The sequence below is a fragment of the Lithobates pipiens genome, unplaced genomic scaffold, assembly GCF_037356315.1.
Source record: "Lithobates pipiens isolate NorthernLeopardFrog02 unplaced genomic scaffold, aLitPip1_a1.2 Scaffold_8, whole genome shotgun sequence".
Lineage (NCBI taxonomy): Eukaryota > Metazoa > Chordata > Amphibia > Anura > Ranidae > Lithobates > Lithobates pipiens.
The window spans coordinates 208,309,542-208,325,493 of NW_027507903.1; the positions used below are offsets into that span (position 1 = coordinate 208,309,542).

Below are 15,952 nucleotides of genomic sequence, written 5' to 3' on the forward strand. Positions count from 1 at the left end.
TCTTATGTGAGGGTACTCCATTAGCTAAAGGCCCCGACATAAGGACATAAAATCTTGTCTAAATCCAGCTTCTTCCAAGATGACCACCTTCACATACAAACAGTGAACAAAACATAAGCATGGTAAGTCAATAATAGGGGCAAAATCAGCTGCAGAGTGAAAGAGTCCACCGGCAATACTGGTTTGCCTGCCTTTTTTTTTTTTGGGGGGGGGGTGTACATCTTTCAGAGTTCAGCTCCTTTTTAGGATTCTAAACATGGTGCCTAGCAGGAAAGCTTACAAAAAAATAGCCTGAAAAACAACCATTTAATAGCGATATGGCAAAAATATATAGCTTCTTGTAACTATTGAAGTACAAGAAGTGAACTTACCATCGTACTTTGCTAAAACTGCTTGCACATCTGCGTATGCCTGGAGCTCTAGCAGAGCTTCTAATAAGTTCTCATGAATATTGAACATGCTCAGCAGTGGGAACTCCTTCATTAACTAGACGAAAAAGGACAGAGCACAGTTCTATTTAGAATGAATGCTTGCTCACACTGTACACAGGAGAATTATTCTGAGGATCATATCGCCATCATATAGCAGCCCATTTGAGCAACATACATCTGAAATAGGAAATGGCCAGATAAAAATACATCTTGATAAGTGACTTTTGTGCATACGATTATTACATTAGGTTTAAAATATAAGTACATTACTTTCTATTATTGTTGGCTTTTCTAGCCACCATATTTTCTATATCCCTGCTTCTGCTTTACTTTACTTTTCCCTAAGACCCCTTTCACACCACACCGCACCTTGCGTCGGCGGTAAAACGCCGCTATTTGCGGCGCATTTCGGCCGCTAGCGGGGCGCTTTTACCCCCGCTAGCGGCCGCGAAAGGGTTAAAACCACCGGCAATACGCAGCTATAGCAGCGTTTTGCCGGCGGCATTACAGCGCTGCCCCATTGATTTCAATGGGCAGCAGCAGTGGAGGAGCGGTAAACACACCGCTCCAAAGAAGCTGCTGGCAGGACTTTTTTCTGACGTCCTGCTAGCGCACTGCTGTAGTGTGACTACACACAATGGTGCAGCTTCTTTAGGGCGTTTTGCAGGCGCTATTTCTAACGCTATAGCGCCTGCAAAACACCCTGGTGTGAAAGGGGTCTAACAGTACTGGCTAAACAATATTTACCACTCATAACTAGTGGGGCAGCACTGTTCACTTCTATCCCATGTTACTGTACAATCTTAATCCCCACATATTTTAAAGAATGTCCATGGACACCCACACTTTGGGATAGAGAAGAGACCACAACAACACAGATTGAGTTTTGTATTATAAATATGTACAGAATGGAGGTCCACACCCCTGGATGTAACACAGTTTGGAGCATGTAATATATATATATATATATATATATATATATATATATATATATATATATATATATATATATATATATATATATATATATATATATATATATATATATATATATATATATTAATTATAGTATATTGTATCTTTACCGTGAATGCTGAGGGAGAGATATCTATAGTTGTTTATAGTTGTTTGATTATTTCTCAATTTTTTTCAGTACATATTACACACATTTGTGGCATTCAATATTTGAATATATGTTCTTTAGATGGTCATGCCAAACATAATCCAGATATCTCATAACTCTAAAACAAAGTGAAGCTAGTGCTGAATAAGTGCCCCTCAAGAGCAGCAGGTGCTGTTAGAGAGCGCAGTGAAGGACTTCTATGTAAGCTTTGAAGATGCTACGATATAAATTCTGAAGCAAAGCAGGGCAAACGCAACAGTGTGTACAGGACTGCAAGGCAACCATTTTAGTTAGTGACAGCTGCTTTGATTGGCATTCAAAGTGCTTTAAAAAAAGGGCACTGGATTTAAAGCTGAATACTCAGAATCAGCAACTCATTATTTTAACAACCACACAATGATAGCCATGGATCCTAAATGATAAGAATACAGCCCTTAAAAAGGTAGGGATCAGCGAACCAGGCAAAGTTTGGCTCGCAAGAGATTTGGCAAACCCAAAAGAAATAAACAAACCTGAACAAAGTACTGAAGTCTATGTGAGCTGAACATTTTTTTTTTTAACCAGAAACAAGAGGAATTTTTTTTAATTCTTTTGCACACATGTAAAAATCAATTTTTTTTTTTTTTTTAGCTTAAACCCTACATATTTTCTGAAAGCAGAGGACCTGCAAATAAAAAGTTGTTACAATGATGTTGCACGATATTTGCGCAACTCTCTATTAAATGCATATTTTCAGGAATAAATATAGCAAGACCAAATTTAGTGCAAACACACAAATTACCCAACTTTTTTGGTAAAATATAAAAAATTAGGTTGCATTATGTAAATAGATACCAAACATGTTAAGTTTACGAAAAACTAGGATACCTAAAAAATGCTATACACAGTGCCTTGAAAAAGCATTCATACCCCTTGAAATTTTCCACATTTTGTCATGTTACAACCAAAAACAAACATATTTTATTGGGATTTTATGCTATAGACTAAGGCCGCGTACACACGCGGGGACTGTTCGGCCAACTTTGTCCGCTGAACAGTGTTTCGGCGGACAGTCCGCCCGTGTGTGGGCGTTCAGCGGACAGTTTCAGCGAACAGTCCGCTGAACAAGGTTTTTCGGAATTTCCGAAAAACTGTCCGCTGAAACCTTGTTTCAGCGAATAGTTCCCTCGTGTGTAGGCTTGTTCGACAAACTAAGTTCCGCGCATGCTCAGAAAGGCTTTACACGCCGAAAGTTATAATGCAGTGTATAGGACGTCGTATTTTTCGTCCCGTCGTACGTGCCGTTCACGTCATCGCGCACGGTTTCAGCAAACTATTCGTACGTCGTTTGTGGCCATGTCCGTCCATGCTAATTTTGAGCGGACTGTTTGCCGAAACTGTTTGACGGACAAAGTTGGCCGAACAGTCCCCGCGTGTGTACGCGGCCTAACACAACACAAAGTGGCACATAAGTGTGAAGTGGAAGGAAAATTATATTCAAAATGTTTTACAAATAAATATCTGAACAGTGTGACATACATTTGTATTCAGCCCCCGAGTCAATATTTTTTAGAACCACCTTTCACTACAATTACAGCTGCAAGCTCTGTCAGATTGGATGGATAGCGTCTGAACAGCAATTTTCAAGTCTTGCCACAAATTCTCAATTGGATTTAGGTCTGGACCATTCTAACACATGAATATGCTTTTATCTAAACCATTCCATTGTAGCTCTGGCTGTATGTTTAGGGTCGTTGTCCTGCTGGAAGGCGAGCCACCCCAGTCTCAAGTCTTTTGCAGACTCTAACAGGTTTTCTTCTAAGGTTGCCCTGTGATCGACTCCATCCATTTTCTCATCAACACTGACCAGCTTCCCTATGCTTGCTGAAGAAATACATCCCCACAACATGATGCTGCCACCACCATGTTTCTTGGTGGGAATGGTGTGTTCAAGGTGATGTGCAGTGTTAGTTTTCTACCACACATAGCGTTTTGCTTTTAGGCTAAAAAGTTAAATTTTGGTCTCATCTGACTAGAGCACCATCTTCCGCGTGTTTGCTGTGTCCTCAACATGGGTTCTCTGTAAACAAAAAAATACAACAAAAAATAGGATTTTTGTACTCACCGTAAAATCCTTTTCTCTGAAGTTCATTGATGGACACAGCTCCATTAATCTTGACCATAGGGACGTCCCCAAGCAGTGTCATAATGAGAGGTGGGAACAGCAAACATAACTTCACCCACAACCAGAGGTGCTTTGCAAAGCGAAGAGTCACCATCTGAACCAACCGCATCAGAACTTGGGGTCAACATACAGTGGTGTGAAAAAGTGTTTGCCCCCTTCCTCATTTCCTGTTCCTTTGCATGTTTGTCACACTTAAGTGTTTCGGAACATCAAACCAATTTAAACAATAGTCAAGGACAACACAAGTAAACACAAAATGCAATTTGTAAATGAAGGTGTTTATTATTAAAGGTGAAAAAAAATCCAAACCATCATGGCCCTGTGTGAAAAAGTGATTGCCCCCTAAACCTAATAACTGGTTGGGCCACCCTTAGCAGCAACAACTGCAACCAAGCGTTTGCGATAACGTGCAATGAGGCTTTTACAGCGTCCTGGAGGAATTTTGGCCCACTCATCTTTGCAGAATTGTCCTAATTCAGTTACATTAGAGGGTTTTCGAGCATGAACGGCCTTTTTAAGGTCATACCACAACATCTCAATAGGATTCAGGTCAGGACTTTGGCTAGGCCACTCCAAAGTCTTCATTTTGTTTTTCTTCAGCCATTCGGTGGTGGACTTGCTGGTGTGTTTAGGATCATTGTCCTGCTGCAGAACCCAAGTTTGTTTCAGCTTGAGTACACGAACAGATGGTCGGACATTCTCCTTCAGGATCTCTTGGTAGACAGCAGAATTCATAGTTCCTTTTATCACGGCAAGTCTTCCAGGTCCTGAAGCAGCAAAACAGCCCCAGACCATCACACTACCACCACCATATTTTACTGTTGGTATAATGTTCTTTTTATGAAATGCAGTGTTCCTTCTACGCCAGATATACTTGGACACATGCCTTCCAAAGAGTTCCACTTTTGTCTCATCGGTCCACAGAATGTTGTCCCAAAAGTCTTGGGGATCATCAAGATGTGTTGTGGAGAAATTGAGACGAGCTTTGATGTTCTTTTTGCTCAGCAGTGGTTTTCTCCTTGGAACTCTGCCATGCAGGCCATTTTTGCCCAGTCTTTTCCTGATGGTGGAGGCATGAACGCTGACCTTAACTGAGGCAAGTGAGGGCTGCAGTTCCTTGGACGTTGTTGTGGGGTCTTTTGTGACCTCTTGGATGAGTCGTCGCTGCGCTCTTGGGGTAATTTTGGGCGGCCGGCCACTCCTGGGAAGGTTCACCACTGTTCCATGTCTTCGCCATTTGTGGATAATGGCTCTCACTGTGGTTCGCTGGATTCCCAAAGCTTTGGAAATGGCTTTATAACCCTTTCCAGACTGATAGATCTCAATTACTTTCTTTCTCAATTGTTCCTGAATTTCTTTGGGTCTCGGCATGATGTGTAGCTTTTAAGGATCTTCTGGTGGACCTTACTGTGTCAAGCAGCTCCTATTTAAGTGATGCCTTGATTGTGAACAGGTGTGGCAATAATCAGGCCTGGGTGTGGCTAGAGAAATTAAACTCAGGTGTGGACAACCAGTTATAGTATGTTTTGACAAGGGGGGCAATCACTTTTTCACACAGGGCCATGATGGTTTGGATTTTTTTTCACCTTTAATAATAAACACCTTCATTTACAAATTGCATTTTGTGTTTACTTGTGTTGTCCTTGACTATTGTTTAAATTGGTTTGATGTTTCGAAACACTTAAGTGTGACAAACATGCAAAGGAACAGGAAATGAGGAAGGGGGCAAACACTTTTTCACACCACTGTATGCATCAGAATGCATTGACAATCAAATGCAACTTCTGTAACAAGAATAAAGTGTAAATTGCAACATTACATGGCCATCTGCAAAACTTTGCGGGCAAGGCAAGCATCAGAAGATGCGCTTACATCAACTTTGTAGAACTTTGTGAAAGGACGACCAAGTCGCAGCCTTACACACCTGAGAGACTGACGCTTGATGTCGGAGGGCCCAAGAGGTCACAATTGCCCTGGTGGAATGGGCCATGACAGGAAAGGGGGGCACCTGCCCCTTCAAGGCATAAGCCTGGACCACGATCTGTCTGATCCACCTGGAAATGGTGGTCGACGAGACAACCAGCCCTTTTTTCAGACCAGCCACCAAAACGAACAGAGAATCTGACTTCTGGAAGGGAGCCATGGCAGAGAGATATACCCTTATGGTAACACAATGTCTTCATTGAGATGGAAGGCCGGAACCACCTTCGGCAGAAAAGAAGGTTGCGGACGCAACACCACCTTATCATTGTGGATAACCAGATAGGAAGACGTGCAAGACAAGGCCGCTTGTTCAGAAACCCTCCTGGCAGATGTAATAGCCACTAGAAAGACCACTTTCTGGGAAAGAGTCAACAAGGGAATTTCCCTGATGTTCTCAAATGGTGGTTTCAGAAGCGCTGATAGCACCAGGTTCAGATCCCACGGAGGTAGGGGTGGACGCACCGGAGGGACTACATGCCGGACCCCTTGCACAAAGGTGCTCACCATTGAGTGAGACACCAGGGGTCGTTGGGAAAAAAAAAAAACAGTCAAGGCCGATATCTGTACATCTCATGTATATCTGAACAGCAGGATCCTGGACACCGAATAGGTGCCTGGATGCCACCCCATCTCCTCACACATGGAGATATAAGCTTTCCACGTACAATGGTATATCTTCCGAGAAGAAGATTTTCGTGCCCTCAGCATAGTGGAGATTACAGAGTCCGACAGACCTCGGTTCCTTAGCACCTGGCTTTCAACAGCCATGCCGTTAAAACCAGCGATGGTAAAGCAGGATGGAGTATCGGACCTTGTGACAGAAGGTCTTCTCGCATCTGCCACCAGGAGTACCAGGTCGGCGTACCAAGGACGCCGAGGCCAATCTGGGGCAATCAGTATTACTGGAATCCCCTTGGCCACCACTCTGCGAAACAGAGGTGGTAACAGTGTGAGCGGAGGGAAGGCGTAAATCAGCCGGTACTGCTCCCATGGAGCCACTAACGCATCTGACGTGTCCGCCCAAGGATCTCTTGTCCTGGACACGAACCTCCTCACCTTTCGATTGAGCCTAGAGGCCAGAAGATCCACATCTGGTGTGCCCCACCACAGGCAAAGAAGCCTGAACATCACCTGATGCATTCTGCTGGGTCCAGCATCTGGCGACTTAGATAGTCTGCCTGACAGTTTTCTACTCCCGGGATGTATATGGCCGACAGGGCCGGTACGTGCTGCTCTGCCCACCAAAGGATTGAGTGACCTCCCCTGCTGCAGCCAAGCTTTTTGTTGCTTCTTGATGGTTGACATATGCCACCGCTGTGGCGTTGTCTGACTGGATTCTGACCGGAAGACCTCGTAGTCTCATCGACCATGTGGAGAGGCATAGCCTGATCACTTGAAACTCGAGCACATTTATCAGCAGCTGGGATTCCTCCCTCGACCAGAGACCCTGGGTCGATTGTACTCCAGGTACTCCACCCCAGCCGGTCAGGCTGGAGTCCATTGTGATCACCGTCCAATGAAGAGGCAGGAACGATTTCCCGGACCGAAGGGCCGGAGATCTCAGCCACCAGAGAAGAGAGTCCCTGATTATCTGGCTCACCCGAATCTGTCGATCCAGGGATAACGGAGATTTGACCCATCTTGAGAATAACTCCTTCTGCAAGACTCTGGTATGAAATTGGGCGTACGGTACCACCTCGAAGGAGGCCACCATGAGGCCAAGAACTCGCATGCAGAAACGCAGCGACGACCATCTGCGATTCATCAACAGCTTCACTGCAGCTCTGAGAGTCTGCAGCTTGTCTGAAGGGAGAAACACTCTCGCTTCCAGTCCAGCAGTAGGCCTAGGTATGCCAGTTGCTTGGTCGGCACTAATCCCGACTTGAGGTTCAACACCCACCCAAATTCCTGTAGGGTTTGCATGGTGATCGCCACATCCTTAATTCTGAGGCGGAAGCTGCTCTCAGAAGGAGATCATCTAGATAACCCACATTTGCGATCCCACGTCGCCGCAACAATGCCAGAATTGGAGCCAGTACCTTGGTAAAGACTCGGGGTGCAGAAGCCAGGCCAAAGGGGAGAGCCACAAACTGGTAGTGGTCTTCCCCTACTGCAAATTGCAGAAAAACTCTGATGCCTGAGGCATATGGGTATGTGCAGGTACACGTCCTGGATATCCAGAGACTCAAGGGAGTCCCTCTGATGGAGTGCAGTGACTACGGAGTGAACAGATTCCATTCTGAACCTCTGTACTTTCATAAAGCAATTGATGGCTTTCAGATCCAGGATTGGATGTACCCCTTCCTTTTTGGATGTACCCCTTCCTACAAACAGATTGGAATAGAATCCTTGAAACCTTTCCATTTCTGAAACAGGTACCATCACCCGGCGGCTGATCAGGTCCCTTGCTGCCCCAAACAGGGCCTCCTGGCGACCCGGGAGTAAGGGTATACTAGAGGGAAAGAATCTGTTTGGTGGCCAAGAGAGGAACTATATCTTGCAGCCCGATGAAATCAATTCGCAGACCCATTGGTTGGACAGCGGAGAGGCCCACCGAGCTGCAAACACCCGAAGGCGACCCCCCCACCTGTGTGTCTGGTGGGGGCAAACCTTCATGCGGTAGCACTTTTGCCTACAGGCTTGCGAGGCCAGGGACGCTTCTGTCCCTCAGTAGTCGCCCTGTCGGACTGGGAGAGTTTACCTGAGGTCCCGGGCAGACAAAAAAGCCTCTTTTGAGTGGAAAGAGAGGGCCCTTGACCGGGATCGTGGTTACTTTGTTTAACCTGGATACTGGGGGGTCCACGACCGGGGAAACTGACCATTTTTTCAGAAGGCTTTCCTCAAAAGGGATAACGCACCGCTTTTAGGGACCGAAAAGGTCCATTGCGGGCTTCCCCATTCCTTGTATATAAACTTATCAAAGTAAGTCAGATACGGGAACACCTTAGGTGTACGGGCTGGCTTACGGGACCCAAAAGGGACCGCCACCACGGCAGAGGATCTTGCCACATCCTGTATTTTCAGGATATCACAGACAGCGGTGATAAGTGTGCCAACTAGCGATTTTTCCTGCGTGGACCCAGACACGGAATCATCCTCACTGTTCGATCGGTCCTGGTCAGCATCCTGACACATCAGAGCAGGGGCCGCCAGTCACTGCGGGGCCCGAGTCAGAGTCAGAATTCTTCTGGAGGACGGGGGGCAGGGGTAGTTTTTTTACCCCCCTTGCGTCCGCATACTGCATCCACCCTGGCAACGAATTTTCAAGGACCGCCAACAAGCATCCAACGGCACTGCACGGTTTGCAGAGGAGCCGGTTGCAATTGCAGGGAGCTCTGGGGAAGAAACGCCAGCTTCTGACGCCATGCTGACCCACCCCGTCTACCACCCTTGGGGACTTAGGACAAGGTGCTCAATCCCACCCTCCTAGCTGCTACAGAGCCCCCACCGCAGGACTCACCAGCCTGACCGATTGCTGCACCGTGCTGTTACTGGTCCAGTGTCAGCTCCCACGTGTCTAGGACAAAAAAAAAAAACACAACACACTGTTCTGAGGTACAGGAACCAGCGATGGGGAGAAAAACCATATAGAGAAAAAAAACCACAGGGAAAATGGCTGCTGAACTCTGAGAAAATGGCCGCTTGACCATGCTTCTCACAGAGGCCAACAGAAAATGCCCGACAAACAACTGTACACAGAGAATATACACAGATAATGGTGGGGATCAGCACTATGGCGGCAGCACACGGAGAGCCCAGACACCAGCAGAGAGGCAGATGACAGCCAGCGCAGCCCCAATCAAGGATCTGAGGACCCCTGGCTCAGGTACACACACCGCACTACAGCCCAGTCATGCAGCATCCCCCACAGGGGGAGGAAAAACAGGGACAGGGAGAGAAGAAAGTGAGAAGAGGGACCGCCTAATTCAACCTCCCAGGGAATGCCCAGCTGCTCTGTCCTGCCAAGGCAGGGAGAGCTGTACTTACCATCCGGATGAGCTGGAGGCATCCCATCACAGACCCACACCCGAGCAGTACAGGGTGGCTGCGGGCCACGGCACGCTGTGACAAAGACATCCATAGTCCGGTCATATGTGTGCCCCGGAGCATTGCGCTCACCGGCCGCCCCTGGAGCCTGAGGGTCATGTTGTGGCCAACCCAGCGCGTAGCTAGGGCCTGCAAACGCTCGATGGCCAGGCTGGAGAGACCACAAGGATCTATATTATCCAGCCTGTCACCCAGCCGGCTGATAGAAGATCACAGGATCTTAAAATCTTGCGCAAAAATACCCAGGACCGGTGGTCCCGGCAGGGAGCCTAGGTCCTTCTCCTTCACTAGGCAGAAAAAAAAACTGAGCTGCAGGAAGCAGGCTGAGGTGTTATTACCAGAGGGACCGCCCCTGGGGCGGAACTGTATGGTTCTGCTGTTTTTTCACATGTATTACATGATCTGCCTAGTCCTCTCCTGAAGGTGGCGTAATAACACTACGGTCAAGATTAATGGTGCTGTGTCTGTCAATGAACGAAAGAAAAAATAGTCTTTGTGCTAGAAATGTCCAATCCAAAGTGATAACACACTGGCCAAGGAATACCTTAACTAGTTTAGGGAGGCACAGTGGTGTAGTGGGTAGCACTTTCGCCTAGCAGTAAGAAGGGACGCTGGTTAGAATCCCAAGCACGACACTACCTGCCTGGAGTTTTCATGATCTCCCTGTGCCTGCATGGGTTTCCTCCGGGTACTCCGGTTTCCTCCCACACTCCAAAGACATGCTGGTAGGTTAATTGGATCCTGTCTAATTTGTCCCTAGTATGTATGACTGTAAGTTAGGGACCTTAGATTGTAAACTCCTTGAGGGTAGGGACTGATGTAAATGTACAATGAATATGTAAAGCACTGCGTAAATTGATGGCGCTATATAAGTAACTGAAAATAAATAAAATAAATAAACTAGTTGCCGCCCACTCCCATTCTGGGACAGCGTTATTACTGGCATCCCAGAATGGCCGTGTCGTGTTGCAAGGACACAGCGTGACCCCGATCTCTGTAAAGAGCTGCATCCGCGGCACTTTACCCATGTGATCGGCTGTGTCCAATCACAGCCGGTCACATGTAAACACAGAGATGCTGGTAATTGGCTCTCCTCGCCTCACACTGACAGAGTGTGTGGCGAGGAGAGCCGATCAGCGGCACGCAGGGGGACATCTACACATGTAATCAGGGCACTGATCATCAGTGCCCCGATTACAATATAGTGCCACCAATCAGTGCCCACCATTGCCAGCAATCAGTGCCCATTAGCAATGTCAGTCAGTGCTGGCTATCAATGCCACCCATCAATGCCCACAAGTGACACCTATCAGTGCCCATCAGTGCCACCCATCGGTGACCACAAGTGCAGTCTCATCAGTGCCACCTCATCAATGCCCACCATTTCTGCCTATCAGCACTGCCTCATCAGCGCACATCAGTAAAGGAGAAAAATTACTTAGTTACAAAATTTACTGACAGAAACGAAGTAAAAAAAATAAAAAATAAAAATGAAAATGATCAAATAAAATACCACCAAAAGAAAGCTCTATTTGTGTGAAGAAAATGATAAAAAATGTGTTTGAGTACAGTGTAGCATGACCGCGCAATTATCAAAGTACGACAGCGTTGAAAGCTGAAAAATGGCTTGGGCAGGAAGGGGGTGTAAGTGCCCTGTAGGCAAGTGGTTAATGAGAATGCCTAATGTGAAACAATCTGGCCAGCATCTTGCGCCTGGCAGCTCAGTGATCAACAGGAAATTGATAGCTGTGAAAACAAAAGGAAATACAAGCGCACAGGCTCATGGTGCAATAACATCTTTTATGGGCTATAAAAGAATAAAATCGATACACTCACAAGTGAAGGTGAATAAACAGCATCAAACAGTTCCTCCAATAGAGAGCCTTTGCGAGGGACATATCCGTGCTTCAGAGTAGAAGACCACTGGATGGATGGATGGGCTGGCTCCACAGACACAAGTTTTTTCAAGCAGCTGCCGACAGGCCGAGAGTGAGCCGCTTACTGACTGAAGAGATGGCCAGTCAGGAGAGGGGTGTGGGTTAGAAACAGAAGTTTCTAAGACCTATGTCATCACAAGAACTATGGGGGCCACCTCAAAAGTTATAACACAATTGCTGCAAACAGGACTTCTTATGGCTTTCTTTCAACTATGGTTTTTTTCTTGCCACTCTTCCATAAAGGCCAGATTTGTGGAGTGGATGACTTATGCCCCATATACACGATCAGAAATTCCATCAAGAAAAAACTTGGATGGTTTTTCAAACGGAATTCCGCTCAAGCTTGCCTTGCATACACACGGTCACACAAGTTCTCTGAGGATGTCAAGAACGCGGTGAAGTACAACACTACGACGAGCCGAGAAAATTAAGTTCAATGCTTCCGAGCATGCGTCAAATTGTTTCCGAGCACGCATGATTTTTTGTGCGTCCGAATTGCATACAGACAAAAGCAATTTCGGATGGAACTTTTTCTGCCAGCAAAAGTCAGATGGAGCATACACCCGGTCGGAATTTCTGACCAAAAGCTCACATCCGACTTTTGCTGGCAGAATTTCTGATCGGGTGTATGAGGCATCATAGCTGTCCTGTGGATAGATTCTCCCACCTGAGCTGTGGATCTCTGCAGCTCCTCCAGAGTTACCATTGGCCTCTTGGTTGCTTCTCCGATTAATGCTCTTCTTGCCCGGCTTGTCAGTTTAGGTGGATGGCCATGTCTTGGTAGATTTGTAGTTGTGCCATAATCTTTCAATTTTTGGATGATGGACTGAACAGTGCTCTGTGAGATGTTCAAAGCTTGGGATATTTTTTATAACCTAACCCTGCTTTACACTTCTCCACAACGTTATCCCTGATCTTTCCGGTGTGTTCCTTGGCTCTCATGATGCTGTTTGTTCACGAAGGTTCTCCAACAAATCTCTGAGGGCTTCAAAGAACAGCTTTATTTATTCTGAGATTCAATTACTCTATTTACTAAATTAGGTTACTTCTGAAGGTAATTGGTTCCACTAGATGTTAGTTAGGGGGTATCAGCGTAAAGGGGGCTGAATACAAATGCACACCACACTTTTCAAATTACTATTTGTAAAACATTTTTAAACCATTTATCATTTTATTTTCACTTCACAATTATGTGCCACTTTGTGTTGATCTATCAAATAAAATCCAATACAATAATTTTACGTTTTTGGTTGCAACGTGACAAAATGTAGAAAATTTCAAGAGGTATGAAAACTTTTTCAAGGTACTGTAGGTGTTTCTTTTAAAGCCTTTACAGCTCAGTTTACAAACACCCATGTAATAGCACTATGCAGGTTACAGATAGTCTATGGAGACACTGGTGGTCTAAAAGACTGACCTCCAAAGAATCTAACCAGAGATCTGCTTGCTTACATGCTTCTCTGGCTGGATCAGCCAGAGAACAACAGCTCTTAAATTGGAAGTTAACAACATGATCGTTGGTATTAATTGCATTCCGGGCAGAGGAGATTAAGGAGAGAATGTTTGTCTGTGTCCTCCTGCCTGTCACTGTGGTCCAGGGCTCCCTGTAAGAGTAGGAGAGCCCAAGAACCACGCCCCCTACACTGTAAAAGTGATCATTGGCCAAACAGCCGCTGGATTACCTTCACTTTACAGTCAAGAGCCAGTTGAGAAAAATGGGCACAAACTTGTGCTTAAGGCTTCACTCATTAGACATCTATACCACAACCAAATAGCTGAACTAGTTATGGCCACTTTAAAAGCTTTTGCTAAATAAGGCATGAGCAGCTGGACACTGCAAGGTGAACATGTACCAATGTAAAAAAAAAAAAAAAATCAAATACAAAATTCAAATGCAGCTTAAAAAGGGCCACAACAAGAAGCAGCAGTAAATCAGTCCTAGCAGTGCTGAAGGCAACATAGCTTACTGTATGTAGCAAATTCTGCTACAGTATATTGTGCAGTCCCCAGAAGTCATAGTGATGTGCGATATGCATAATATGTTTTAGCAACACTGGCCCACAATATGTTTTAACCCTTACATAATAACTGGAGTTTGGCTTTAAATAACATGCTCTGGGCATTCCTTAAACCTGCACATAAAATGGCAGAGCAGTACAATGTACTCCTTTAAAAGCAACTTTTTCTTACAAACAGCAGCCACGGATCTGTTATGTAGCAGCAGTAAATGACAGATCCTGGATTACATTGCTGACCACATTTGGTCAATGACATTACCCAGCATCTCCAACACCTTTGTTTATATACAGAAGCATGCAGGGATGTGTCATTTGAGATGGGAGTAACTCAGAGTTTAACGCTAATAACAGAAAATGGTTCAACATGTATTAATAGCTGACACATAGACCACAGATTACAAGTGTATGTCAACAACAAAGAGCATTTACAAGGGTGAATCAAGCAAAGCACTTACATCTCTCATCATCTTTACTGCTTCCCTTGTTCTGCCCAACTTTCTTGCACACATTGCTAATCTTCTTTTAATGTACACAAGTACATTTGTGTCCCGCCCTAAAAGATAAAGAATGGTTAGAAGCCACACATACAAAGGTTGCATGCCAAGGAACACGCTGTAATCCCTGAGGTAAACTTGGTCCCCATAACTTTGATAAAAGTGCCAGGTCAAGGCTTTTTTCATTAAAAAAAAAGCACAACACGATATGGTATCTCTACCCCAATGAGCTTAATTTAACAATGTTTAATGAGTTGGAACATCCAGCAATCTTCACTCTAGCAAGTATTTCCCCTTTCAGAGGTGTACTAGACTTCATAATCCAGACTTATATTTGCAATGAACATCAGCCACCTAGTAGATTTTAGTGGAGGTCAGTAAGGCAGACCAGGCACCTTGAAGAGGTACGAAACCCAAAAGCAAACATAGATTATAATGCAGCTTCTCAGATGTGGTGGCTGCATTTGTTTTTTTAGCTTTCTTTTCTTTATTTTTACCTGGTGATGTGACCAGTAAAGCTGGTCATAGATGGATCGAAATTAAGCCAGTTCAGTAGGGACTCTGAGCACTGCAAAAGATTTTGGCAATAGAAGGATATAAATAGCGAAGCAGGGTGTGGCAGTGCCCGAGATTAGTTACATGAGAAGGCAGGCTCCCATTACTTTTGATGGCGCTGCCTCCTGCAACCAATCACAGGCAGGTGTGAATGTGGCCTTATGCTGAGTGTAGGCACTCAAATATTTTTTCAAAAAGAAAATCTTTGCGCTTTTCCCTACATGAAAAAAAAAACAATCCTCTTAACGCGATATGTGAAAAAACATTATAATTAATAAATTATTAAACAAGAGAGCTGCAACAGTGTAAGTCAGACACAAGACTTAAGACAAAATATATAAATAAACCAGTGTTTCTCTCAAAATATCACAATAACTTATCCAAGTGGTAACAAAAAAATAAACAAAAAAAAAATCATGAAGTATATAGATTCATATAACTATATTATAACACAGTCCTATAAATAGGATAGATCTGCCAGTGAAGAGTCATGCTGTAACTCCAACAAAAACCAACGTGTAGAGGTTCTTAACCAATTGCCATCACCACATATATGCATGCCTCTTACCAGACAATGTGGCTCTCAAGTTGTAGAGATCAATCACACCATTATAAACATCCAACCAAGGAAACTGGATCAAATCTCCTGGACCATATATTCCAAAGCAAAGAATATGCAGTGGATATAAAAAGTCCACATATCCCTGTTAAAATGTCAGGTTTCTGCGATGTAAAAAATAAGACAAAGAAATAATTTCAGAACTTTTTCCACCTTTATGCGACCTATAAACTGTACAACTCAATTGAAAAACAAACTGAAATCTTTTAGGGGGGGTAAAACTAAAATATGTGGTTGCATACGGGTGCACACCCTGTTATAACTGGGGATGTAGCTGTGTTCAGAATTAAGCAATCACATTCAAACTCATGTTAAATAGGAGTCAGTACACACCTGCCATCATTTAAAGTGTTTCTGATTAACCCCAAATAAAGTTCAGCTGTTCTAGTAGGTCTTTCCTGATATTTTCTTAGTCGCATCCTACAGCAAAAGCCATGGCCCGCAGAGAGCTTCCAGAGCATCAGAGGGATCACATTGTTAAAAGGTATCAGTCAGGAGAAGGGTACAAAAGAATTTCCAAGGCATTAGCTATATCATGGAACACAGTGAAGACCGTCATCATCAAGTGAAGAAAATATGGC

At 44.7% G+C, this 15,952-nt stretch overlaps 1 protein-coding gene across 7 annotated transcripts in view; it reads right to left on the reverse strand.

Moving 5' to 3' along the window:
- ST7 (suppression of tumorigenicity 7) overlaps window positions 1–15,952 on the reverse strand; it is a 249,405-nt gene that overhangs the window by 84,957 nt on the left and 148,496 nt on the right. For all 7 annotated transcript variants that reach the window (XM_077471736.1, XM_077471738.1, XM_077471735.1 and 4 more), the window contains 2 exons: window positions 14,159–14,256; window positions 372–486 (listed from right to left, as the gene is read on the reverse strand). In XM_077471736.1, the coding sequence (XP_077327862.1) occupies window positions 372–486; window positions 14,159–14,256 (213 nt within the window). The remainder of the gene's footprint in view (window positions 1–371; window positions 487–14,158; window positions 14,257–15,952) is intronic.